At 41.2% G+C, this 27,806-nt stretch overlaps 2 protein-coding genes across 3 annotated transcripts in view; both read left to right on the top strand.

Moving 5' to 3' along the window:
* LOC113033089 (voltage-dependent N-type calcium channel subunit alpha-1B-like) overlaps positions 1 to 27,806 on the top strand; it is a 326,109-nt gene that overhangs the window by 260,526 nt on the left and 37,777 nt on the right. The window contains exons 43-46 of the mRNA XM_080308904.1: positions 1,181 to 1,290; positions 2,060 to 2,241; positions 3,723 to 3,858; positions 4,914 to 5,033. Of these exons, the coding sequence (XP_080165030.1) occupies positions 1,181 to 1,290; positions 2,060 to 2,241; positions 3,723 to 3,858; positions 4,914 to 5,033 (548 nt within the window). The remainder of the gene's footprint in view (positions 1 to 1,180; positions 1,291 to 2,059; positions 2,242 to 3,722; positions 3,859 to 4,913; positions 5,034 to 27,806) is intronic.
* On the top strand, positions 7,009 to 15,049 carry LOC113033090 (uncharacterized). 2 transcript variants are annotated; one of them, XR_013912508.1, is made up of 3 exons: positions 7,009 to 8,151; positions 8,392 to 14,767; positions 15,012 to 15,049. XR_013912508.1 is itself a non-coding variant. In XM_080308903.1 (2 exons), the coding sequence occupies exon 2, from the start codon at positions 8,612 to 8,614 to the stop codon at positions 14,507 to 14,509; it is 5,898 nt and encodes a 1,965-aa protein (XP_080165029.1). In that variant the 5' UTR covers positions 7,009 to 8,151; positions 8,392 to 8,611; the 3' UTR covers positions 14,510 to 15,049. The 2 variants fall into 2 exon arrangements, 1 of the variants encoding a protein (XP_080165029.1); XM_080308903.1 differs by having other exon boundaries at positions 8,392 to 15,049.

The raw sequence follows: 27,806 nt of genomic DNA, 5'->3' as shown, positions 1-27,806 counted from the left end.
TATCAGAATTTTAATTTTCTATTCATCTATAGATGACATACATAAAAAAGTAGTCTTTTTCTTTTTTTTAAATTGTGGCACTTAGAGTTGATGCTAAAGAGAAAATTAATTAATAATTAATAATTAATTGACTTTTAATTGAACATTATAGTACCATTCCCAGACTCTGGTGTCCTTTCATAATACTATATTCATATTATATTCATAATACTCTTTAGTACACTATAGTATTAATACTCTGACTAGCAATTTTATATGATGGATCATGCAGAAAAAATAGAATTGGGCTGAAAGGTCTATTACATTGTTAAGTATTCAGGTTGTGTGTCGTGTTTTTAAAAAGTAACTAAGTAATAAAGTAACTAATTACTTTTGAAAATAAGTAATTAGTGAATTAACAACATTTATTTGTTGGTGAAGTAATCAGTAATTAGTAATTTTTTTTCAAGCAATTTGACCAACACTGGTCATCATGACTTTAAAAATTTCTGACCCAAGGTGCAGACAGTGACTACAATCAAGTATAGGTTTAATTAAAAAAGGCAACGGGCAAACAAGGCTTAGGAGTAGGTACCAATTAGCAGGTGGAGATCTGTGGTGAGTGGCAGGTTTTCAGTGGAGAGTGGGCAGGTAGGCAATTAGCAGTTAAGTCAATGAATCCATAGGAAGTGGTGGGCTATGAGAGTGACAAAGGCTTATAACCAGCTGTGAACTACTGACTCCTCAAGGGAAGAGAGGATGGCTTTCCAAGGGATGGAGGACAGACTTCAGCTGGTCCACAGCTGGTCCTTAAATATACTGCCATAAAAAGTAGATGCACAGCAGCTTTTTCACCCAAAAAGTATCCCTAAACCACCCTATAGTGTGAGTTACTGTGTGCATGTGGCCATCCAAGACTTAACTTTACAGTTGATTTTGTTGCCACCTTTGCCAAGATGTGATCACCAGATACTGCAACTACAAAAAGGCATTTTGACTCAGAGGTGATTGTTCTGCTTTTCTTTTTTTTAGTTACTTACTATAAATTAACAAACTTGTTCACCATAAGAATTCCCTTTTCTTTAAACCATTAGGGAGACATGCAGTGCACAGAGATGCATTGAAATAAGAAGAAATGAGTCAGTTACTACTTCTTTTTATGTCTTGTCATTTCTTAAATAATTTCTTCTCACCTCCTCAGCCAATGAGCTCACAGTAGGGAAGGTTTATGCAGCCTTGATGATCTTTGACTACTATAAGCAGAATCGAGCTAGGAGACTGCAGCAGCAACAGAGCGCTTTGGGCTCCCAGGTACAACACCCTCATTACATATGCAGACATGCAAGGAAGTACACACACAATGGATGGAGTTCAAATCTAGATGCATGGGTGCACATACATGCTTGCAAACTTACACACTTTGAATGTATGCTGCATGTAAACACACATGCACAGAAGATACTTTGTGTTCACTAGTAATTCACTGGTAATTTGCAAAAGCTATCATCTGTTTTCCCAATTTATATAGAAGTACCAGGAGAGTTGTTACTTGCTGTTGTTGTATTAATCTTTTAACAGTTACAAGGCTAACATCAACCTATCTGCGGCCAGGGTCGAGTAAATTCTCATACATTTTGGCATTAATTTATCCATAAAAACCTTCTGAACCTTCTGAGTGTGCCAAGTGGGCAGAAATTCTATAGAAAAGGGACAGACATGTTCTAAGTAGGGGAAATGGTAACCTTAACCCTAACTTTTGAGGGGTCACCAGTAACCTAGTGGATGTTAAATACTTAATGACACTCTTGTCAGTTTCAGTCAGACATGAATTGGTGGAATTTGGCTGCTGACAGATGTTTATCAGCAACTTTGCACGCCTACTCTACTCGTGCATGTTTCCACACTCCCACATGCACATAGATATATTGCAAACAAGCATGACTACAAGCAAAGAATATTCTGGCCTAAGTCTCCACATCCAACTAGCCCTGAGCGCCTGTTGTCAGACCTGGGTCCAGCAATATTCTGCCTGCTGCCTCTGGATTTCTTCAGCATGTTGCCATCCATCTCTCCTCCACAGTGCAAGGTCGGGGCTCTATTTAAGCCATTGCTGCCTCTGACTCACATACAGGAGAAAGACCTCCCTAAGATGTTAAACAGTGTGGAGCCTCCCAGCATGCTTAGGTACCAGTCTAAATCCCATGCCAAGTCTCAGCCACAGACCAGACCTAGCTCCAACTCCCTCAACAATGGAGGCACTCTGTAAGTTCAATACTTCAGGAAAAACGCATAACAGATTCTTTTTTTATATTCTGCTTGTGGTGTGTTGTGATCCTGTATTGAATAAACAGATAGATGGATGAATGATAGATGGAGTTGTGCTGCTTAACCCTATAATGCCCTTTGTTTCATATTTGATACATGAGTTTCTGAGACTTCTATCTAATCAACATGATCAATACTTGCCATAATTTCAATGCTGTAATGTAATGGGAAAAAAAAAAAATTTGTGTGAAATTAACATTGTTGTTAACATAACATTGCCAAAAATGCCCAGTGTCACAAATGCGATACAAAAATATATCATAACTATATCATCAAATTATATAGTAAACAACAAGATATAGCAAAAAATGTAGGTTTTGTTATAAAGGTTATTAAACATCTCAGTTCCAAAAAATTAGAATTTTCTGGCTATTTTTGATGGGTTGGGTCTTAAACTTAGATAAAAGATCTGATTACTTCTTTCATAACTGCATGCATTTATGTTGCAGTGGCCCTGCAGAGTTTATTCTGCTATGCGAGTCTTCTATAAAATTGTGTAAAGGTCATAGTGGAGAGAAAATCAAAACTGAAATAAATGTAATACTTTTATATGCACATTCTTTTTACTCCAGTACCTTCTTTGCCTCTAGGAGGTATTTGCCAGTAAAATTAATGGCTGCATTGACAATAGCTACTTATTTTAAGTAGCTATTGTCTAATAGCTATAGCTACTTATCTAAATAAACTAATGTACTGTCTTAGTCTACTGACAAATGCAAGAAGACATTTTACTGATGAGCAAAGGGCTGTTTGTTGTGTTTTAGCATTCGTTTAGCATCATACTACAGCATCATACTCAGCTCTGTAACCCATTGTGAAGCCGGAGCTGTTAACCCACCATACAAATTTTGATGTAACCTTATGTGTATTCCTCAGCTTTTTAAACTTCTGCCACGTTTGTTATGAGCATCCCCTAGTGTAATAAGAAAAAGCATTATAGGTTTTCAGATCACCAAAATCACATTGATATATTATTAGAAGTAAGTAAATCCGGTTTACCTGTGAGTGTGTGTCAGTTCTTCAAAGTACAAATGGTGCATTGCAGACCAACTTTCTTATTTGAGACCTGGTTCTTGCAAAAAAATTAAATCTTAAAGTTAGATGTAAAGGAAGTTTTTGGATGTGAGATCTGTGATCTCATCTTCGGAAAATCTTCTAAAAATCTGATTGCTTTTACCACTTAAAGAATATAAAATGACCCAGTTGACTAAAAGGCCTGAAAGACAATGGAAAATTATAGTGGAGTTATAGCTGTTGTATAATATAGCTGTTTAATTACCAAGAAATAATGCTAATTGATCAATGTGTCAGATATCCTACAATAGTTTTACAGCTAGTTTTGAATACTTGAGACTTCAATGACAACAGGAACCGCTGACCTTGTAAAAGTTAAACTGAACTGTGATTATTACACACAGGCCAAGTCAAGATCACACCATCAAGCCATCATCTTCCTGGGTGATTGATAAACCCAAAGAAGTGCCATGGGCTAAGAATAAGAGAACGATGTCCCGGGGCCCATCTGAGGACACTTCAGACACTGCCATCAATCAGGTAAAACATACGGATGCATGTTCAACATGAGCTGTGAAAATATTTCAGTGTTTACAATATATTCCAAACATTGTGGCACAAGTGGCAGAAATAAGCTTCTTTTGGATGCTGGCTGTCCTCTTAAAGACAGGCTGAGGAGCTTGATCAGGAGTAGAGCCACTTTTTCTCCACATTGAAAGGAACCAATTTGACGTGGTTCAGACATCTGACTGGAACTCAACTGACTAGTTGAGTAATTTTAGGAAAGCCCTAGGCAGTCTCCTGGACAGGACTTGCTCGAGTTATGTCTCTCAGCTAGCTTGGGCACAACTCAGTATCCCCCCAAGATGAGGTGGCCGTGGTAAGGGAAGTCTGGGCTTCTCTGCTCAGACCCAAACCCAGATAAACAGTAGAAAAAGCATGGCCATATAGAATAATGTTTGCTATAAAATGATTACATCAATTTGATTAAATATGGTAATTCATGTCAAAGCAAGACTTCACATAGTATCCTTACTATTTGACTATTTTTATTAATACTACAGATGTGCTCATGTCCTATTCACTAGGTTCTGCTCTTCTTACTTTAACTTATAATCTTGTAATCCGTGTATAGATGATTGTTTTCATTCACAAATAATTCACTTTTGCTTTACTCTCAGTGAGAACAGCATAGTGGTTAGAATTATATTACAAATAGTACAAGTCTAGCCTATCTTTAAACCATTGAGTCATGGTGTCTGTTATCTCAATACTGAATTAAAGGAGCAGTGTGCAACCTCAGACAACAATCGTTGTTTGTTGTTGATTGTTGTTAATGACACAGTGGGTATAATTAAGCTACAGAGTAGTAGCGGGTAGAGTCTGTGTTCTGCTAGTAACATCAATTGTTGATGTCAGTGATTAGTGGACTCTGTTGCTAAGAGACCATTAGCTAATTGTGGTGTTATAGAGACACAGCGGGTCCAGAGAGTTCCAGTAGTCTTCTCAAATTGAGTCCAAATTGCTTAATGCACCTCCAAATGTCATCATTGCATGCTGATGAGGCAGGGTTTTGTTTGTATTTGTATGCTCAGGAGTCGGTAGAGATGAAGAAGATGGAGACCAGTGTGAGCAGTAGAATTCCATTCACTGGCTCCGGTCTGGAAAACCAGGGCCGAGCTGCTTCGATGCCTAGACTCAATACTGAGCTGCAGGTAACAGCTCATCTTCACCAAACTTACTTACTTACTTAATTTACTTATTGATTTCATTTCTTATCGATTCTCTTATTGATGCTTCCACTGATTTTCATTTGGTTAGAGGTATTTCCTCTCTTTTTTGTGATCAGTGTTGCGGTTGTTACTCAAGTATTTTATTACACAGAAAACCTTTCTGTGTAATGCAGTACATTACATTAGCATTTCGCCAGTCTCTTATAATTACTATTTAACAATATAAAGCTATAGGTGTTGTTAATATAAACCTATACCAACGCAAATCGGTGTCCTAATGTGTAGACACAAATAGATTCTTCCTCTTAGTATCTAGGTATTGACCACAAAGGCAATGGCAACAGGTTGTTGCCATGGTGGGTCACTGCAAAAAAAACAAAATAGTATTATTTTACTATTTCAATTTCATTGTGGATTCAGTGTTTGAGTTAAGAGTGCACATGTTCGCAAATGCAGTGATCTGATTGATCAGATTTGTTTGTTTGGATTTCAGATTTGTCTAATTTCCAAAAAATTTGAAAAATCGATCTTGGTTCAAAGCAAAAATAAAATAAATGCCGCATGTTAGTACAGTCAAATTATTCGATGGGTGTGAATGGCTGCATTAAGAATACGTGAGTCTAAAAAATATGTTTAATGGACAAGGTGTGGCATATCTGTAATTAATTGATTTTTTTTTCCATCTATAGGCCACACGGGTACACAGCCCATCAATGGGGGCCAAAATTCTGGCTGGGTTGTAGTGGATTCAATACTCCTTTCACTCAGTGACATGCAAATCAATTTATAACTTTTACGTGATGTGTTTTTTCTGGAATTTTGGTTGATATCCTGTCTTAATCAGAGCTCAGTTTCGCTCAGAAATAACATTACTGTTATTTTTCTTAAAATTAATGCAGAACGTGACTTTCCGGGTTAAGTAATAGATTAGAGTATTTGTTACATTACTTTCACATTATATCTGTCTATTTTCTCAGTCATCCAGGTCATGGTAGTATTGAGAGCTTGAAAGACGGCAGTTAGACTTCTCCAGGTTTGAGAAAATGTTTTACATCTTATCCAAGAGACTTTGTTCTAATGACAAATGGTGGAGAGTCCCCCCTCTGGGGCTTGTCTCATTTGGATGTGAACCTCAGGGTTGTTGACAAACTATTAATTATATGAGTCATCACCTGAGCCCAGCTGTGAATAAATGTTTGCTGCATGACCATAGCCAGGCTTAAGGGTGAAACCCACCCCATAATGTGATTTATTGAGGACACCTGAGACAAGATGTACATGGGGTTGAGGTGCCTGGGACAAAATCTCAAAATTTCTCCGCCTCGCACCTATGTCTGTTTCAATATCTTACCCCACCCCTCCCTCTAACAGACGGGGATGAGTGCGCTAACATACCTGCAGTTGCTGTTTTAATGAGTGTTTGATGGAAAACGACAATGGCGGAGTTTGCGGTCTCCAGTCGCATGATAGCAGGGCCCAGGTAAATAATTTTCCAGCACGTGTACGTTACACATGCTATTTAAAAAAAAAAAAAATTATGATTATTACTTTGCTAGCTATCAAACTCGCTGAAGAAATGATTGAAATGCACTGAGTGTGATGCAATACGGCAGCGCTATTATTTTTTTTATTTTTTGGAGTAAATGCTAGCTTTATGAAACCAGCTTGGTTTTTACAATACTGCGTCAGAACACTTTAACTATGGAACGCCAGGACTGCCACAATGAATTAATTAATACACCATTAAATAATTAATTAAATGTGTCAATAATTAATTAAAATTGGAATTAATTAATTAAATAAATAGTTATGACACATGTAATTAATTAATTAAATAAATAGTTATGACACATGTAATTAATTAATTATTGACACATTTAATTAATTATTTATGTATTTCATATTTTAATTAATTATTGACACATTTAATTAATTAATTATTGACACATTTAATTAATTATTTATGTATTTCACATTTTAATTAATTATTGACACATTTAATTAATTATTTAATGATATATTTATTTATTTCATTTTGGCAGTCCTGGCGCCTGGCTCTCATCATGAAATAATTTTATCTGTCAGCCTCACCCATCAAACTCAGGGGGCGGGGTTAACGCTGATCGAGTCAAAACCATTGCTTTGGCCTGGTAGCCATTGTTTCTAGCACACAACAACCGGCACGTGGAAGCTAACAGAACTGAGCTTTGAAAAACCCTGTTTGTGTGTCACCAAATACCGTTTTAATATTTTTTTAGCCGAGAATGTAGTGGTTTAATCTTCATGTGTCTGGTCGGTTTGTCAAGATACAGCCTCTTTGCAAAAGTGCTTCGATGATTTCGGAGATGTCTGCCCAGTCTCACGGCAAAGCGTGGGATAGACCCGCTCGCCTCACAAGCAATCCCACCGACAAAGCGCAGGCCCCGGTACACAGCTGTAGTAACCCCCACTGACTTCTTTTACTGAGGTTATATTTATTGGTGTTTTATTTCCTGATGTTCTTATGTGTCCTACGTGTTTCAGTCGCCAATTCTGAATAACTAACATTAAAAAATGTTTAAGGAGGAGAGAGAGCAAATAAATCTGTTTAACATCTGATCTTTGGGTTTTTGTTCAGTAATCAGCGTGACCTGTGTATAAACGCATAAAAGAGATAACGTTGGTGTTTCTGTCATGTAGTAACTGCTGGTGTGCCGATAGTGTTAGGGCAGCTGTCCCTTTAAGAGTTCTGATACCTGGTGACATCACAGGAAGCAGGAAGTAATAATAATAATAATAGATACTTTATTGATCCCCATGGGGAAATTACTTGTTTTTCTCTGCATTTGACCCATTCACTCAGTGAAGCAGTGGGCAGCCCACTAAGCAGGCGCCCGGGGAGCGGTAGGGACGGTACCTTGCTCAGGGGTACCTCAGGGTAGCCGTTAAGTGGATTCGAACCGCCGACCTTCCGATCATGGGGCGACCACTTTACCTACTGAGCTATCCCTGCCCCTTAGTAGTAAGTAGTAAGGTTTAGTGAAGTTTGCACATGGCCAAGGAGACTGCCATGAATCCACATGCATCTGCCTTCAATCCTTCGTCTTTTGGAGCATCGTCTGTATGTATATTGTTTATTTGATGCTTATCTGTAGTTCTGTGGTTGTATTTTGTGACATGAGGGAAGTTTAATGTGTAACTTTGATACGTTGTTGAAACCACATGTTTAGAGCACGGCTAATGCTTATTCTTGCAGCTAAAGTGCTACGCTACGTTGATTTAGATTATTGTAGACTTGTACAGTGTATATGTAAGATTTAAAGAATATACTGTAATTGTAATTGTGTTATGTTTGTTTCAGTTTCACACTTTCTACATCATTAAACCTGTGGACAAAGAGTAATGGTCTTCAGAGTCTTGATGGAAGAAAAGTGTTGAACCTTGCTGCCGGTTCCTCTTCTGTGCAGTGTGAAGAGGGAAAGACAGTACAGTGAAAAGACGTTGAGTTACAGACAAGGTAACACAGTGCATGTGACAACAGCTACTGCTACCACGCTACATAGCCTCTACTCGCCTACATTATGGATTCAAAGCCATCGTCAGTGAAGACACGGTCTTATGCTTCTATGTCAACCACACGTTCTCATGGATCGGCTACCAGCACTGCAGCTGCAAGAGCTAGGGCTAATGCTGAAGCAGCAAAGGCACGTTTAGCGTTTGCAGAGCAAGAAATGAAGTTAAAAATGGAAAAGGCTCGTCTGGAAGCTTCTATAGAAATGCTGACCACAGAAAAGGAAACTGCTGCAGCTGTAGCAAAGGCAGAAGCTTTAGAAGCAGCGGTTGGCGTTAGTGAAGGAAAACACAGTTGTAAACTTCCTCTCATTGCAACATCAGTCGACTCTGTTGAGCGTACAAAAGAGTATGTGGAGAAACAAGCTGAAGTATCAAGAGACATCCAGATGGCATCACAGGAGGATTTACCCTTGCAGGATGAGACACAGCAGCCGCTTCCTGAGGAACCTTTGCATAATACGGTGTGCATGCCCTGTCTCAATTCGCTGAGTGATGGTCCCCCCAACGCTGCTATTACTGTCTTTGATACTCCACTGCCTCCTCCATGTAAACAAAATAGCCTTAATCCCTTTGTCAAATCAGATGTGAATCGCAACTCAGTTCAACAGACAGAGCACCACTACTACGGAGTACTCAAAGAAAATGATTATGAAGATTTTCTAAGGCCTTCATGCAGTGTAACTGCACATCAGCCACCCTGGAAGACCAACAGCGCCATGGAAGCTCTTCGCCATCACCCATCTCAGCGGCCTAGTTACTCCACTGATCCACATGTGACAGACTTTGTCAGATTTCTAGCACGACGTGAGCTCGTTACAAGTGGTCTACTACAATTTAAAGATAGACCTGAAAACTACAGGGCCTGGCGACGTTCATTCCAGAATGCGGTGAGAGACTTGAATCTAACAAGTGATGAAGAAATGGATCTTGTCAAATGGCTGGGAAGTGAATCAGCTGAGCATGCAAAGCGTATTAGGTCCATCCACATAAATCAACCAGCTAAAGGGCTGAGCATGATCTGGAACCGACTAGATGCTTCTTACGGTTCATCTGAAGCTATTGAGAAAGCTTTGTTCCAAAAACTGGATAGTTTCCCCAAAATTGGCAATAAAGACTACTCCAAGCTCCGGGACCTCAGTGATTTACTGATGGAACTAGATGCCGCCAAGGCCAAGGGAGATCTGCCTGGTCTTTTGTATCTTGATACCCCCAGAGGTGTAAATGCAATAGCCCAAAAATTACCATATGGTATACAAGAAAAATGGCTTTCTCATGGATCCAGTTACAAACAATCACATTGTGTAACATTCCCCCCATTCTCAGTGTTCGTTTCTTTCATCTACCAGCAAGCACAGATGAGGAATGATCCAAGTTTCAACTTTGTTTCTCAAACCGAGATGGTTAAAATGGAAAAACCTCCTTGGAAAAACAGTAGACAAAGGGAGATTTTAGTCAACAAAACAGAAGTGTCACCTGCTGCTCGCTCAGACAACAGAAACAAAAAGAACGTGGAGGATCCAGATAGGAGATGTCCTATACATAAGAAACCTCACACATTACAAAAGTGTCGTGCCTTTCGAGAGAAACACTTCGAAGAAAGAATGAACTTTCTCAGGGAGAATGGCATCTGTTTTAAGTGCTGCAACTCCTCAACGCACACCGCGAGGGAATGCCAAAGTATCATTAAGTGCACTGAATGCAACAGTGATAGACACTCATCTGCCCTACACCCAGGTCAGGCACCGTGGATAAAGAACATAAGCATGCCTTTGGAGCATGGCGGGGAGCCAGAACCCACACAAACTTCAGAAGTTACTGCTCAGTGTACCGAGATCTGTGGAGAGGACCACACTGTTAAGAACTGCTCCAAGATCTGCCTGGCCAGAGTCTATCCTAAAGGAGAACGTGAAAAGGCCATAAAGGCCTATGTTATTATAGATGAGCAGAGTAATAGATCTTTGGCTCACTCAGATTTCTTTGAGAAGTTTGACTTGCAATGCCCTACTGCATCTTACACACTGAAGACATGCTCTGGTGTGACTGAGAACATGGGGAGGATAGCTTCAGGCTTCTGTATAGAGTCAATGGATTGTAAAACAGTTCAGCTACTACCAGGCCTGTTGGAGTGTAGTGAGATACCAGACAACAGAGCAGAGATTCCATCACTAAGTGCTGCTCTCCTCCATGATCATCTAAAACCAGTTGCTCACCTTATTCCAGAGTTTGAACCTGATGTTCCCATTATGCTCTTACTTGGACGTGACGTCATTAGACTTCATAATGTTCACAAATACATCAATGGCCCCCCTGATGCCCCCTATGCTCAGAAACTTGAGTTGGGATGGGTGATTGTGGGCAATGTCTGTTTGGGACGTGTTCTTAAGCCACGCAGTGTGAACACGTACTTCACCAATGCTCTTGAACAGTCTCGTCCTACTATTTTTGAACCATGTCCGAGTGTTCTCCAGGTTAAAGAGAGATATGGTCCCGAACATTCAAAGTGTGCCTATGATGTAGAAGATGGTGGGCTAGGCTGCACAGTGTTCCAGCTTACTCGAGAGGATAATAAACCAGCATCATCGTTTGAAGATCTTGCCTTTATGGCAATAATGAAACGAGAGCTCAAGAAGGATGCCAGTAACAGCTGGGTAGCTCCTTTGCCATTTAGGCAGCCAAGACAACACCTCCCTGATAACAGACAGCAAGCTCTTAACCGCTTCAGCTCCCTCAAACGCAACTTAGCAAGGAAACCTGAGATGTCCCAACATTTCTTCTCATTCATGGGGAAAATATTCGAAAATGGTCATGCTGAAGTTGCTCCTCCTCTCACTCCAAACCAGGAACGATGGTATTTACCCATTTTTGGAGTGTACCACCCAAAGAAGCCTGGCAACATCCGTGTTGTTTTTGACTCAAGTGCACAGCATGAGGGAGTGTCTCTGAATGATGTTCTCTTGAAAGGACCTGACCTCAACAACCTACTTCTGGGAGTTCTGATGAGGTTTCGCAAGGATGCCATTGCAGTAACTGCAGACATCAAGCAGATGTTTCATTCCTTTCTTGTGAGAGAAGAAGATCGTAACTTCCTACGGTTCTTCTGGTTCAGAGACAACAGTCCTACACAGGATGTCATTGAGTACCGCATGACAGTACATGTGTTCGGTAATAGTCCTAGTCCAGCAGTTGCCATTTACTGCCTCAGGCAGTCCACGATGGATGGAGGACCACATCATGACCCCGAGGTGAAACAGTTTGTTTGCCATGACTTTTATGTCGATGATGCACTTAAATCTTTTTCAAGTGTAAAAAGTGCTGTCTGTCTGTTGAAGAAAACTCAGGATGTTCTGGCAAAGTCCAACCTGAGGCTCCACAAAATCGCCTCTAACAGCAAAGAGGTCATGGAGGCTTTCCCACCTGAAGATCGCGCAAATGACTTGAAGGATTTGGATCTGAGCTCAGATATTCTACCTGTACAGCGCAGCTTGGGACTAAATTGGAACTTGGATTGCGACATGTTTGTTTTTAAAGTCAACAAAGAAGAGAAGCCTTTCACACGCCGAGGCATCCTATCAGTGGTAAATAGCGTGTATGACCCCTTGGGATTTGTGGCTCCCGTGACCATTCAAGGGAAGCACATTCTAAGAGAGCTCACACAACAAAGATGTGACTGGGATTCTCAGCTCCCTGAAGGGATGCAGGAACAATGGAAGTCTTGGCGGGATTCACTAAAAGACCTAAGTGGCGTGATGATCCCAAGAGCCTATACCAAAGCCTTTCTTTCAACAACAAAGACGAGAGAACTGTTTGTCTTTTCTGATGCGTCAACAATGGCTATTGCAGCAGTTGCCTATCTCAGGGTGGTGGACGAAGCAGGGAATACTCATACTGGCTTTGTTATGGGTAAGGCGAAGCTGGCACCCAGACCTGAACACACAATCCCCAGACTTGAGCTTTGTGCAGCTGTACTTGCCGTGGAGTTAGCAGATTTCATATCATCAGAGCTTGACATGCGCATCGATGCTATCACCTTCTACACTGATAGCAAAGTAGTGCTCGGATACATAAATAACGAGACAAGACGCTTTTATATGTATGTCAGCAATCGTATTGTCCGCATCAGAAGGTCCTCTCATCCTAAGCAGTGGAAGTACGTGTCTACAGGGGAAAATCCAGCAGACTGTGCGACAAGGTCTGTACCGGCTGCCTTTCTCTCAGATACCTCTTGGCTCACTGGACCTCCTTTTCTGACTGAGCCTATGCAAGATTCTCTAGAACCAGAATCCTTTGAGCTTGTGGATGCAAACATGGACGCTGAGATCCGCCCGCAAATCTCTACTTTGCAAACACAGGCTTCTCGCACACTACTTGGGTCCCACCGTTTCTCCAAATTTTCTTCCTGGCAAGCTTTGAAACGTGCCATTGCTAATCTCCTTCACATTGTGAACAGCTTTCACACACGTAAGGTCAAAGGGACCATGCAATGCAAGGGGTGGCATTTCTGTCAGAAAGCAGGTACACCTGATCAACTCAGTTTATCAGAGCATGTCATTATTCAAACTGTGCAGGAAGAGGCATATGCTGAAGAGTTGGCCTGTCTCAAAAAGAATAAGGTGATCCCTCAGGGGAGTCCTCTTAGGACCCTGGATCCCTTCATTGACGCACACAACGTCCTCAGAGTTGGTGGTCGGATAAGACATGGAGAGGTTCCTCATGAAGAAAAGAACCCTAAGATCATTCCTTGTAAGTACCATATTGCAACATTGCTGGTCAGACATTTCCATGAACAAATCCTGCACCAGGGACGCCACTTCACAGAGGGTGCCATCCGTGCAGCAGGCTACTGGATAATAGGTATGAAGCGATTGGTGAGCACTGTCATCCACCATTGTGTCACATGTCGAAAGCTTCGCGGCCTCCCTGAACAACAAAAGATGGCTGACCTGCCATCAGATCGCCTCTCTATGGAACCTCCATTTACCTACGTTGGACTGGACGTGTTTGGCCCATGGAGTATTGTTGCACGGCGTACAAGAGGTGGTCTCGCCCATAGTAAGAGATGGGCAGTTATATTCACTTGTATGGCCGTTAGAGCAGTCCACATAGAGGTCATAGAATCTCTGGACACCTCATGCTTCATCAATGCCCTCAGGAGGTTTCTAGCTATTCGAGGTCCTGTGAAACAAATACGTTCGGACAGAGGCACAAACTTCGTGGGTGCATCAACTGAACTAAAGATTCCATCCAATATTGATTCCACGTCTGTTGAGAAGTACCTAGCTGGAAAAGGTTGTGCATGGGTCTTTAATCCTCCACATGCGTCTCACATGGGTGGCGCATGGGAGAGGATGATAGGAATAGCCAAAAGAATCCTCGATTCAATGTTCCTGCATCTTGAGACATCAAACTTGACGCATGAGGTCCTTACTACGCTGATGGCAGAAGTGGTGGCAATTATCAATGCCAGGCCTCTCATACCAGTATCTACTGATCCAAGTGACCCAGTTCTACTAACCCCAGCCACTCTCTTAACTCAGAAGATGGGCACTCCATCAGCTCCACCTGAAGACTCCAATGTCAAAGATATGTGTAAACAACAATGGCGTCAGGTGCAGCATCTGGCCCAGACTTTCTGGAGCAAATGGAGACGACAGTATCTTTCTTCACTGCAGCCAAGAAGAAAGTGGCAGGACAGTCACCCCAATCTGGAGCCTGGGAGCATTGTACTTCTCAGAGATCAGCAGCTCAAGAGAAATGAATGGCCTCTTGGAGTAATCACCCAAGTCTTCCCTAGCCAGGACAATAAGGTCCGCACAGCGGAGGTGAAGGTATCCAGGCAAGATGGGACAAAAGTATTTTTGAGACCTGTGTCGGAGCTCATTCTTCTGTTACATCCAGACAAAGACTGAACTGTTACTCTATATCTATATACATATATAACCATGTATAACCGTTCTGTATTGTGTGTTAGTTGTGGCATTCTAACATGCCAGGTGGGGAGTGTGCCGATAGTGTTAGGGCAGCTGTCCCTTTAAGAGTTCTGATACCTGGTGACATCACAGGAAGCAGGAAGTAGTAAGGTTTAGTGAAGTTTGCACATGGCCAAGGAGACTGCCATGAATCCACATGCATCTGCCTTCAATCCTTCGTCTTTTGGAGCATCGTCTGTATGTATATTGTTTATTTGATGCTTATCTGTAGTTCTGTGGTTGTATTTTGTGACATGAGGGAAGTTTAATGTGTAACTTTGATACGTTGTTGAAACCACATGTTTAGAGCACGGCTAATGCTTATTCTTGCAGCTAAAGTGCTACGCTACGTTGATTTAGATTATTGTAGACTTGTAGGTACAGTGTATATGTAAGATTTAAAGAATATACTGTAATTGTAATTGTGTTATGTTTGTTTCAGTTTCACACTTTCTACATCATTAAACCTGTGGACAAAGAGTAATGGTCTTCAGAGTCTTGATGGAAGAAAAGTGTTGAACCTTGCTGCCGGTTCCTCTTCTGTGCAGTGTGAAGAGGGAAAGACAGTACAGCTGGCTTTAACTGTACAAAGGTTGTTCGACACTATGAAACACATACAGACTTCATGATGTTCGGCTAATATTTTTATAGTGAATATTAATCATGAGGGTAAACGGCCCTGTACACCACGGAGCGAGGTCAGCATATCCACGATATCCTCAGCTCCATGAGTTAACACAAAGTTTCCCAGCTGACTATCTAACTGCCAACTATTCCAGAGACATGAAAATATACAGCATAAAGAAAAGTGTAAGAGACTCAGCAGCAGATTAGAATAACAGTTATAGATTTAATAAATCACCAAATGAATCCAAGAAACGAGCAAACCTGTTCCGACAATTTGAGTTTGTATTCCCTCAGCTGCAGACTCGCTGCTGTTTAAATGTTTGAGAGGAAGATTAGATATAAACAAACGTCAAACATAGACTCAGTCTGCCTTCACATTTGATATGAGGCCAGCACGTATAGTGGCTGTGTCCTGTTTTAAGATCATACATGTAAAATTGTTGTCTGACCTCCGTCGATCCAGCGTTCAGAGTCCGTGGTTACCATGGTTACTGCATAAGCAGCTATAATGTTAACAGCTGGCACTGAGGAAACCTCCCGGCAGCATGGGTGTTTATGTTTTTCATTGCAAAAGAACTGTCTGAATGGTTAACTGAAGTTAACTTGGATAAATTATAGTTAAGGAGTATCACAGATAACGCCTACGTGAGCTGTGCGACTGTTCACTACACTGAAATCAGCAGGCTATTACTGAAATACACGTGCTATATCATAAACTATGATATAAATAGGGAGGTCCTATTAACATGTTTAGTTTTAAAGGACACCTTCCTGCCTTTAGTCTCCTTCATGAGCAGTATTAGTTTTCTTCTAACATCCAGAAGTCTGCACGATGTGTTTCATAGTTTGTAACAAGCCTTTGACAGGTAAACATAACATGACCGAAAAAGCCAAAAAAAAAAAAAAAGAGAGAGAGAGAGAGAGTGTGTTGACATAAGAAGAGAAAATGCTCTCAATTATGGAGACAGGCAAATGGTTCATTTATGTTTGATGTGTGTTTATTCCTCCCTAAATATCGTCGGTGAAGTTTGCCATGCACGTCAGATTTTCCTGCGCATTTTTATACCTCTGCCAACAGAGAGAGAAAAAAAATCACATTCTAACAGACAGCTGGTGCTTAGAATACAGTTGAATAACTATTAAAAAACAGATGATATTTAGATGATAGTTCAGTCTAACACATGTGCCAGTGAACCATTAAACGTCTGTGAAACTATGCAGTTATGAAACGTAACTTTAACCTCAGCCAAACCGATTTGCTCAGTTGTAAATAAAACAGCGAAGTAAACGTGACCCGACAGACAGAACCTGAGTGAATGAAGTCCAGCGTTTAACCACTGAGAGCTAAAACTCAGCTGAGGTTTCAAAGCTGTGTGCCGGTGATTGGACATCAGCCGCTGATTAAGCTGGTTCGCCTATAAAGTGCTCTGTAAGGAAACAAGCTCCAGCAGCTCTGCGCTCGGGGAAAACACTATATTTACTTATCTTGTGCAGAAAAATGCGCTGACATTGCTTTATATCGAGCACCGGCTGCCCAGTTAAACTGTGACTATCACCAGGTAACGTAGGCGTGTTTCTTGAATTAGCAGCAGGTGTTAAACAGCTGACAGATGAGGAGGAGGATGCATGCAGGTAAACGGAGGGTCTGTTGAGCTGATCGCTGGTTTCGTGAGAAAAATGTCAGCTCGTTCTTTATGTTACAGAAGCACAGAGACACAAGACCAGGCGGAAAGAGACGATCGTTGGTGAAAATGAGAATCTGCGAATGCAACATGTGGAACACGGAGAGTGGAATATGTAAACAAACCGGTTAACGTAACCCCCTCGGTGCACTCTGCATGCTAATTGTTAGCAGAGCTAGTGAAATCTCTGAAAACATCTGAGCACTTTTGCAAACATGTTCTATGTTGACAACCTGACCAGACATACGACGCGACATTCGTGGCTAAAACACTGTTAAAAGTGTAGCTGGTGACAGAAAAACAGGGTATTTTAAAACTACACCACCATCATTGCTGCCTGTGATTTGATCTGCATTCTGGGATACCTGGCTGCCCCAAGTCTACACAAGCAATCGATTATCTAGGATCGACCTGTTTTGACTTACTTTGCACGGCAACCAATCAAATGTTAGAGAAGCTGCATGGGCAGCGTTAACCCCGCCCCCTGAGTTTGATGGGTGAGGCTGACAGATAAAATTATTTCATGATGAGAGCCAGGCGCCAGGACTGCCAAAATGAAATAAATAAATATATCATTAAATAATTAATTAAATGTGTCAATAATTAATTAATTACATGTGTCATAACTATTTATTTAATTAATTAATTCCAATTTTAATTAATTATTGACACATTTAATTATTTAATGGTGTATTTAATTAATTCATTATGGCAGTCCTGGCGTTCCATATTTAACTTCCTTTATTCAATTTTAAGGGCTGAAACTTGTATTGAACTTTTCTGCTCTAACCTTTTTTTTTCCATTCTTTTATTTTTCAATGCCAAACTGTCATAAAACACATAGGTACATATAGAAGTAATAATCTTTTCCTTTTTCTTTTTTATAGCATACAAAAAAACCCATAGATGAGATGAGTACCTGAATACCCCCCACTCGCTCCCAATAATGTAAAAATGAATATGTTACAGAGAAAATGAATTGACTCATACAAAAAATACAAAACCCATACCAAAAAAAAAAAAAAAAAAAAAAAATCAACAATAAGATAATAGTGCGTATCCTTATAGTTTAATATTAACATTAACATCTGCTAGCCTCAAAAAACAAGGTCTTAACATTAATCAATATTGATATAAATCTTAACCAACAACAGTAACAATATTAATATTAATATTAATGGTTACTTGCTCCTCGGTCGAAACTAATTAATAATGCTGGAATATCTTTAAATAGAGTATTCTTATAAGGTAGAACAGCCACTGCCGGGAATAGCAGAAAATTTGTACAATATTGTCATATGGTGTACTACAGAGAGATTTCTCGTGCTGGTAACTTTTCTAAATATTTAAGTAATGGTTTCCAGTGAGTAAAAAGTCTATCCAATGAGCCTCTGATGGAGAATTTTCTCTTCTCCAATTTTAAGAGTCCTAAGATATCCTGTAGCCAGACTTTCATTAATGGTGGCTGAGATGGTTTCCACAACAACAAAATTATTTTTCTAGCTATGAGAGAAGCAAAGGCAATAAGGTTATTTTGAATAGCTGTAGTATGAAGGTTAATTGGTGGTTTGCCAAATATAGCGATATGTGGAGTTGGAGTCAATTTTATACCCAATATATCCAAAGTTATTTTGAAGAATTGATGCCAAAATTCAGACAACCTAGGGCACGCCCAGAACATATGAGTAAGATTGCAAGGTATCTGTGAGCATCTGTCACATTTATTATCAAATTTATCTGGATACTGTAGTGTAATCTGTGGAAAACTTTAAATTGTATTAATGAAAGTCTGGCAAAACTACAAGACGAATTAATGGCCCTTACCGCTCACTCCCAGAACAACTCAGAAAAACTCATATGGAGTTCTGACTCCCATTTCATCTTGGTCCTGTATAAAAGAGATTCACTAGGCGGAGAAGCTACTTTATAAATAAAGGTAAGAAATATGACCCTTTACCAAAGTTTTGGCTCTGAGAACCAAATCTATTCCACTGGAAGCTGGGATTTGTGGGAATAAAGTTGAACATTTCTTTGCAAAGTTTTGCAACTGGCAGTACCACAAAAAAAATTCAGATTTATTGAAATTAAAGTGAGTAACTAGTTCGTTAAAATTTGCAAAAACATCATTTACGTATTCAAAGGAGCTTGCAAAGAAAAGCGTCTGGACTTCTTTAAGTTACTTGATGACGTTTCACCTCTCATCCGAGAAGCTTCTTCAGTTCTAAGGTCAAATGGTGGGGAGTCCCAGATTTAAACCTAGTGGGAGTATCCCCCCACAGACGGACAAAAGGACCCCCTGCTGATCCTCTAATCGCCTGAGCCAAGGTGTGAAACTGGGTGCGGGTCCCAATCAGCCAGAGTTTCGAGTGAGCTTATTGTGAAACCTGGCCCCACCTTATCATGCGAATTCCTGAGGTCAGATGGCCCAGGATGTGAGTGGGCCTTAAGGCGTCTGGGAAGGGATCTCAAAACTGGATTATAGATGGCAGAGAGTTGGTGTCGTAAACCCCCGCCTCTGTTCAAAGATGGTCGCTCACAGTGGACATAGATGGCTTCTTTCACTCCTCTTTCAAACCATCTGTCCTCTCTGTCCAAAATGTGAACATTGGCATCCTCGAAAGAGTGTCCTTTATCCTTAAGATGCAGATGGACTGCTGAGTCTTGTCCTGTGGAGGTGGCTCTTCTGTGTTGTGCCATGCGCTTGTGAAGTGGCTGTTTGGTCTCTCCAATGTAGAGGTCTGGGCATTCCTCGCTGCACTGTACAGCATACACCACATTGTTAAGTTTGTGTTTTGGCGTTTTGTCTTTCGGGTGAACCAGTTTCTGTCTGAGCGTGTTGCTGGGTTGTCTTCCTTTTATGAATCTCGTCTGGTCCTCTGAGATAATTGAGGGCATAATCGATTCTAGTCGCCGGGCTAGGATTTTTGCAAGAATTTTAACGTCTACCGGGAGGAGTGATATTGGCCGATAGGATGTGCAGCTCAGTGGGTCTCTGCCTTTTTTAAAAATGAGAGAAATAGTGGCTTGCATGAGTGTAGGTGGCAGAGTTTCTTTGCTCAAACGAATAATTAAACATTTGCAGTAGAAGTGGAGCTAGCTGATCTGAAAAAACTTTATAAAACTCAACCAGGTAGCCATCTGGACCTGGTGATTTACCGCTATTCATTGATTGTATTGATTCTTTAATTTCTAAAATTGTAATAGGGGCGTCTAATTTTAAATTAATTTCAATTTAGGTAGATCCAATTTTTCAAATAAACTATATAATTGGCTTTCATCTATGAAAGATTCTGAGGTATAAAGTTGAGTAAAGAAAGATCTGAAAGTGTCATTAATTTTATCTGGATCTGAGGTTATTAAGCCTGAATCATCGGTTATCTGTATAATTTGATTTGATGCTGTTTTAGTCTTCAGTTGCTGTACCAGGAGACAGCCAGCTTTATCACCATGTTCATATACTAACCCTCGAGAGCGGAGGAGAACTTGTGCAGCTTCTGAAGTTTGAAGTCTTATTCTTTCTTTATAAAGATCAGGTGTATTTGTAAGAGAGATAGACAATTCTATCTCTTTTATGGCCTTCTCCAAATCTTTCTGCTGGGATCTACGTAGTTTATTAGAATAAGACGTAAAATAGATAATTTTACCTCTAATATAGGCTTTTAGAATAACCCATAGGATAGATGGGGAAGTTTCATTATTTTTATTAGTTTCACAAAAAAAAGTAATCGACTCAGAAATATATTTACAAAAGTTGGTCTTCGCCACCAAGAGAGGATTTAGCTTCCAATATTAAAATCTCTTTGGCTTCATTGTAAACTGAAGATCTAATACTACTGTGGCATGCTCTGATACCGTTATCAGTAGATACTGAGTAGAAACAATCTCAGGAATAAACTTTTTTTATCTATCAGAAAATAATCTATTCGCGAAAATGTACGATGCACATGAGAAAAAAAGAATATTGTTTTGCAGTAGGATGAGCAAAACGCATTAAGTATGCATTAAGTCCATAGTGACTACAATAATTGCAAAAACGTGCAATAAACTACAAAAAAATTGAAAATCGTTTTTGTTTTTTTTAAATATATATTTCTACTTGGAGAAATTTAAGAGGTTTATCCCTCAAAACTTTAAATGCAAAAAAGTTGCAAAAAATAGTTTACAACAACAGGAAATTTATTTTGAGTGTCTTCATAGTTTTATTTTTGAGATACACCAATTTTTATATACTGCAGGAAAAACAAAAAAACAATCCTATGATGCAAATTTGCAAAAAAAACAGCATGTGCATCAAAATAAACTATTTCCAGCAGTGCAATTCGAGTTCTAAGCATCCCAGAAACTATTCAGAAAAGTCAAACATGACTTATAAAAACACCAGTATAGGCTTTTAAGGCCTACAAGTAAAAAACTACATTTTCCGCGAGAATGACGCCACTTCCGGTTTCGGGCAGGAAATGGCGGACATGCGATAGTTCGCGCTGACGTCTGTTTCACTGTGGGAAGTGTTACAAACAGCTGATCGGATAGGCAAAGCGTGTTTCTGGAATATTATGTTTTTGTTCCTGCAAGCGCTTTTTATGCAATTTTTGCAAAGCTTTATGTGGAAGGAAACCGTGACCTAGGACAAGCTGATGGCATAAGATGTAAGTACAACTCCTCTGGTTTCATATGCAAAAAAAATATTGCACTAGCTTACACGGTTCAGGTTCTACAGGGATTTAAAAATAGTTACACAAAACGGAGCGTGCTGCTCTGACCGGCTTTAAAGGGTTAACAATAACAATGTATTGAATAATGACTTTAAAAAAATAATATAAAATAGTGTGCAACACCACTGAAGTTTTTTTTTTTTATCTCTCTTTTCAACCAACGGCAGTCACTCTCCTCTCCAAATAACTTCTGCTTAGCTTTCCGAGCTTCCCTCGGGTCCTCTTAATCAGCGGTCTCCAACCTTTTTTGCGCCACGGACAATATTTTCACGGACTGGCCTTTAAGGTGTCGCGGATAAATACATCAAAATAAAACTAGTACCGGTACTGAAAAACAGACCATTTATTCATAACACACATGAAAAGACCCAGGAAAACCGAGTTAACAATCAAAACGATAACAAAATAACGCTGAAAACTAATAAAAACCCTGAAAACCATACATTTCACACCTGAGCCTCAACTCTCGCGGCCCGGTACCAAACGACTCACGGAGGCCCGGGGTTTGGGGACCGCTGCTCTTAATTGTTGTGACGCGTGTTCGAAATGCAGAGAGGTGCGCTGGATTTGCCACACGGAGCAGTGCGAGAGTAAAGCATGAGGGAGGGGCTAATAATTGGCTCAGTCATTTTTAATGATCGTTGAAAGCCCAGATCGTAATCGTGATTAAAATTCGATTAATTGAGCAGCCCTAGGGAACAGTATGTCTATCCTCTCCATCTGTCAGCTGCTACTGGCTCTTCCTCCTCCTCTTCCTCACACACACACACACCAGTTTGTCCTGGTGGATCATCAGGGGTGGGTCCCTCAGTCTGTCCTCACTCTGGACACTTGTAGTTGTCACACATGGAAATCAAATGTGTGATAAGCTGCAGGATTCAAACACAAATGTAACTTATAAATACATGTTCATATGTTCATACTTTTATTACACAATCAGAGAGAAAGAAAAAGAGAGAGTGCAGGACAGAGAGACAGGTAACAATCTCAGATGTATACACTTCTACAAAACAGCACAAGAGAACGAGGATTTAGTGTAGGGCTGGGCGATATGGCCTAAAAGCCATATCACGGTATAATTTGAAGCATGTGCTGTAACTATATATATATCGCGATATACTGTATTCCTTTCTTCTGTATAAGATATTTTACACACTATAAGGCACACTGCGCCTTATGTGTGAATTCTGGTTGTGCTTACTGACCTTGCACCGATTTTATGTGGTACGTGCAGAAATCTTTCAAAAATGTTTTAGTACAACTTTGGTAAGCTCTGAAGGCGCACCGCTTGATGGATTGCCGGAGCATTACGACTGCCGTAGTCAGGAGCCTCACGGAGCAGTTCGGGTCCAAAACTCCGTCCTCTTCAGGTCCCAAAGTCAAACGAGCACTGTGTCACGGTCTGCAGAGACAGGCCGTGCGGTGGTGTGTGTAATGGACCCAGGTGCGTACAGAACAGGAAACCAAAAACAGCTGACAGAAAACACTGGAGCACCTGACAGTAGACCAAACATAGTTCAGCGGGTCGGCCAGGAGGGCGGCAACACAACAGCCCACAGTTCATGAGGTCAGGGGGCCGACCCGGAGGTCGAGGGCACCACAGGTCACAGTTTATCAGTTCAGGGGGCCGACCCGGAGGTCGAGGGCACCACAGGTCACAGTTTATCCGTTCAGGGGGCCGACCCGCTAGGTTGGCAACACAACAGGCCACGCCATCGCCCATCAGGAGGCCGCCCACGCAGGAGGCAGTGGTGGTGCAGGTCAGGAGGCCGCCCCTGACGGCAATGTCCAGCCGACGGCCCGGAAAGTGGCCGGCGATCCCGGGCGTAGCAGAGGCAGAAGCCGATGGTGGCTGGGCGGGCTCCTCGGGCCCTCCAGCTGACGAAGAAGGCTGCTGGACGGGCTCCTCGGGCCCTCCAGCTGACGACGAGGCGTGTGGCTGGACGGGCTCCTCGGGCCCTCCAGCTGACGACGAGTGAGGCTGGACGGGCTCCCCGGGCCCTCCAGCTGGCGTGGCATGAGGCTGGTGTGGTTCTCCCGAACCACCAGCTGACGAGGAAGGCTGCTGTAGAAAACAGTCTAAGGCGGAGAGAAAGCTCACGCAGCCCTTGGCACTGAAACTTAGATGTTTCACAACCATTCCCAGCAGGCTCAGAAGCAGACTGTACAGTCGACGTGTGAACCTCTTTCACTGTCACATGAACCTTGGCTTCATGTGGTGCGGCTATGGGAGCAACACTAGAAGAAGTCCTGAATTCTACAGAGTCAAGAACATGGTTTGTGATTTCATTGTGCGCTTTATCAAAACTGTTACACACAGTCCTCTCATTATCACAACACGACTCTGACTGGCCCTCAGTCTTAACCAGAGTTAGGTCGGCCACAGCATGGATGTCTATGAAATCATGATTAATGGTAGAGCAGTCTTTGGCACCAGTTTCTTTGTAGCTGGGCCCACAAAAGGGCAACCCAGTACACTCCACTATGACAGACTCATGAGATGAAAAAGCACAGTCACTCACCTCCGTTATAAGAGGAGTCTGGGACAGAACTAGGACGGGTGCTGACTGGACAGCTGCTGCCCCCACCCCTTCAGAGACTTCAGCGCAGTACAAACAGTCTTTAGTTGCTCCCTGAGGAAAGCTAGGCAGTCTCTCTTCAGACTTGGTAAATTGTTCACGCAAAGTTTCAAACCTGGCATGAGGTGGCTTGGTAATTGTTAAATTGTCTGAGGTAACAGGAGTTACTTCTTGATCACCCACACAACTAGGACTGCTCGCTGATGATTTCAACACATCAAATCGAAAGTCACATGACACAGAATACAGAACACAAAATGATGTTCGCTGCAACGACTGACCGGGAAAACATGGAGGTCAGAACACAGACGACGCGACCCAGGCTGTATGAAACACAGAGACTAAATACACATGAGGGATGATCAGGGGAAGTGGCCACACATGGGAGCACAGCTGACACACATGAACCTAACGACAGGACAGGAGGAGTGAAACTGAATACACTGACAGCACTGCTACGTCCTGTCTCGCCCTCCATGGAGCATCACGAGGACGCTGTGGGGGTCCTGGATGTCGATCTCGAGGAGCAGCAGCACGCCGCAGGCTGATCATGACAGTGTATTGACAGACTTTCAAAGTAAAACAGGAAACATGGAGATTAGACATGACACATGAACCGGGGAGACTTAGTACAGGGGGAGATGACATAAACAACTAAGGAACAAAACTAAACTGCAGTCTAGAAATTAACTAGGTGAACTAAGCTAGGTGCAAATGAATACAGAAGATACATGGAACTCAAATACTGGGTCGCTTGACCCAGGACCATGACACACTGCAGGATCACTGAGAGTTAAAAACTGTCTAAATTCTTTCATCTTTAATAAAACCAGGTGTAACCATTAAGTTTAACATCCAGGCATCCATGAAAACAGAATTTATTAAATTCAACGGAGTTAGAAGCTAGCAGGAATTGAATTCACTAGTTTCCACCTAAACATGATATGCCATGTTCTGACTGAGAAATTTCTGAAAAAATTTAAGTACAGCTCTGCTATCACTTCCACCATAAATGAAAACTAAAAACTAACAGCCACGTTAGCATAACATTAGCACAGTGAAGCTGAAGGATGGCCGCTAACATTTTTCCACTCGATAAAAGTTAACGTGAGGGTTTCTTGTGGTTAGGGACAAATGCAATTGCATGGCAGGATGCTATAAATGGACCAAACAGTCAGGAGAACAACTGAGATAATCCATCCACAATATGAGGTTAGTCAGTAATATACTGCAACAACATGGGAATAGAGCAGCTGCGAGAGAATTCAGCATTAATGAATCAATGGTAGGGAAGTGGAGGAAGCACAGTTTTTGGCTTTCCCCATCTTCCAAAAGTGCTTCGTCTAATTGCTATTACTGTTGCCCGGCATAATTTGCAGATGATGTTGTTTGCAGCTGCTGCAATACCAAAATAGGCGCAGCTTGATGACACCATCAACATGCGCTGTCGCGGTAGAGCGGTATAGTCAAAATCTCTACCGTTGGCCAAATTTATATCGTTTCTACTGTGTACCGTTTATACCGCCCACCCCTAATTTAGTGTTTGTGTTATTAGGAGTGCTAAACAAGAAGAGTTCCCAGATGGTACAGTGGACACATGTGTGACTCCTGTGATTAAAGCAGCTTTCTTTCAGCTTAATAGTGAACCGTCAGCTCGTTCAAACAAACGTTAAAGTCCGAACAGAACACCACCAGAGGCAGCAGTATAACATAGCTAACATTAACAGTATAGTGAATCCTGCTTGTGCTGTGATATTCAGGACTGCAAACCGAGCAGCATTCACTAATTTTCAACTTGTTGTTTTTTTTTAAATATATCACTGACTTTAATTATCCATTAAAATTATCACATTCTCTGTAAGATTAAGGTCAACTACTGAACGGCATATATTTTAAAGTAAAGGCTTTAAAATCAAGCTGACGCTGAAAGTACTAACATCACTAATGCCACATAACTTTGCCGACATGTGGCCAACAGTAATGTTTTAATGTTCTTCATTATTAAACATTTGCACATAAATAAGTGACATCATATTCAGTACTGTTGAAAGTTTAGTCTTCGGCTGCCCCACTTCAGCCGTCTGTAGTGATGTGCGGATCGATACTGAAATATCGATTGCTGCGATACCAGTCATTTATGTTCTAGAATCGATTCTCATATTAAAATATCGATATTTTAGTAATTTAGGGTAAATTTGTAGTTTATCTTTAACAGGAACAGAGTGGAAAGAAACTATATTATTCGGATTGTCTACATTGGAAGGAACTACTTCCTATTCCACTTTTAATAGTCATGTGCGAAATAGGGCTTTATAAATTTGTGGCAGCCCTTTGGCATGCGAGACAGACGTCTCTCGCGGAGTCCTTTAGTGCTGCAGTCAGGCAACATGCTCAAATGGCACACAACTTCAGTTTTTTTTATTTCTATATGACAATTCTGCATTATTATTATTATTAAGTTATAAGAACAAGTAACCTGACGTCTTGTAATCATGATGAAGCTATAATTTGAGATACAATGAAAGATATCAGATCAGTATCGCCGATACCACTCTGAATTTTACTTGGTATTGGATCGGAAAGGAAATCAGTGGTATCGCACATCACCAGCCGTCTGCCGTATTTTTCGGCAAAATCCACCACACCCACCGCTGCGCTATGAATTGTGGGATATATGGGACCACGAAGTCTACACCAGACCACACTTCAAATTTGGGGAAATCGACGGCGCATTTGTCGACCGCAAACTAAAAGCAAACTTTTCTTTTAGTTTGTGTAAACTAAAAGCAAAGTTGTCACCAAGTACTGTTTATATTTGTGTGTATTGCTGCAGCTTTTTTAAGTATTAACTTGGTGCCTTTGGGTGAAATAATGGTAATATGAGGGACTGATCCAAACGGTCACAAAGAATAGCCACTTGTTTCTGTGCTACCAAAGTTACCCGGCTTTCATTCAAAATGTGTTTATCGTCAGCACCTACAAATTAAACTACTTAAACATTATACAGTGGGGCAAAAAAGTATTTAGTCAGCCACCGATTGTGCAAGTTCCCCCACTTAAAATGATGACAGAGGTCAGTAATTTGCACCAGAGGTACACTTCAACTGTGAGAGACAGAATGTGAAAAAAAATCCATGAATTCACATGGTAGGATTTGTAAAGAATTTATTTGTAAATTAGGGTGGAAAATAAGTATTTGGCCACCTCAAACAAGGAAAATCTCTGGCTCTCACAGACCTGTAACGTCTTCTGTAAGAAGCTTTTCTGTCCCCCACTCGTTACCTGTATGAATGGCACCTGTTTGAACTCATCATCTGTATAAAAGACACCTGTCCACAGCCTCAAACAGTCAGACTCCAAACTCCGCCATGGCCAAGACCAAAGAGCTTTCGAAGGACACCAGGAAAAGTATTGTAGACCTGCACCAGACTGGGAAGAGTGAATCTACAATAGGCAAGCAGCTTGGTGTGAAAAAATCAACTGTGGGAGCAATCATCAGAAAATGGAAGACATACAAGACCACTGATAATCTCCCTTGATCTGGGGCTCCACGCAAGATCTCATCCCGTGGGGTCAAAATGATCATGAGAACGGTGAGCAAAGATCCCAGAACCACACGGGGGGACCTGGTGAATGA

Source organism: Astatotilapia calliptera, chromosome 12 (assembly GCF_964374335.1).
Source record: "Astatotilapia calliptera chromosome 12, fAstCal68.1, whole genome shotgun sequence".
NCBI classification, from domain to species: Eukaryota; Metazoa; Chordata; class Actinopteri; order Cichliformes; family Cichlidae; genus Astatotilapia; species Astatotilapia calliptera.
The sequence above is the reverse complement of the archived record's forward strand: the minus strand, read 5'-3'. Positions and strand labels throughout refer to the sequence as shown.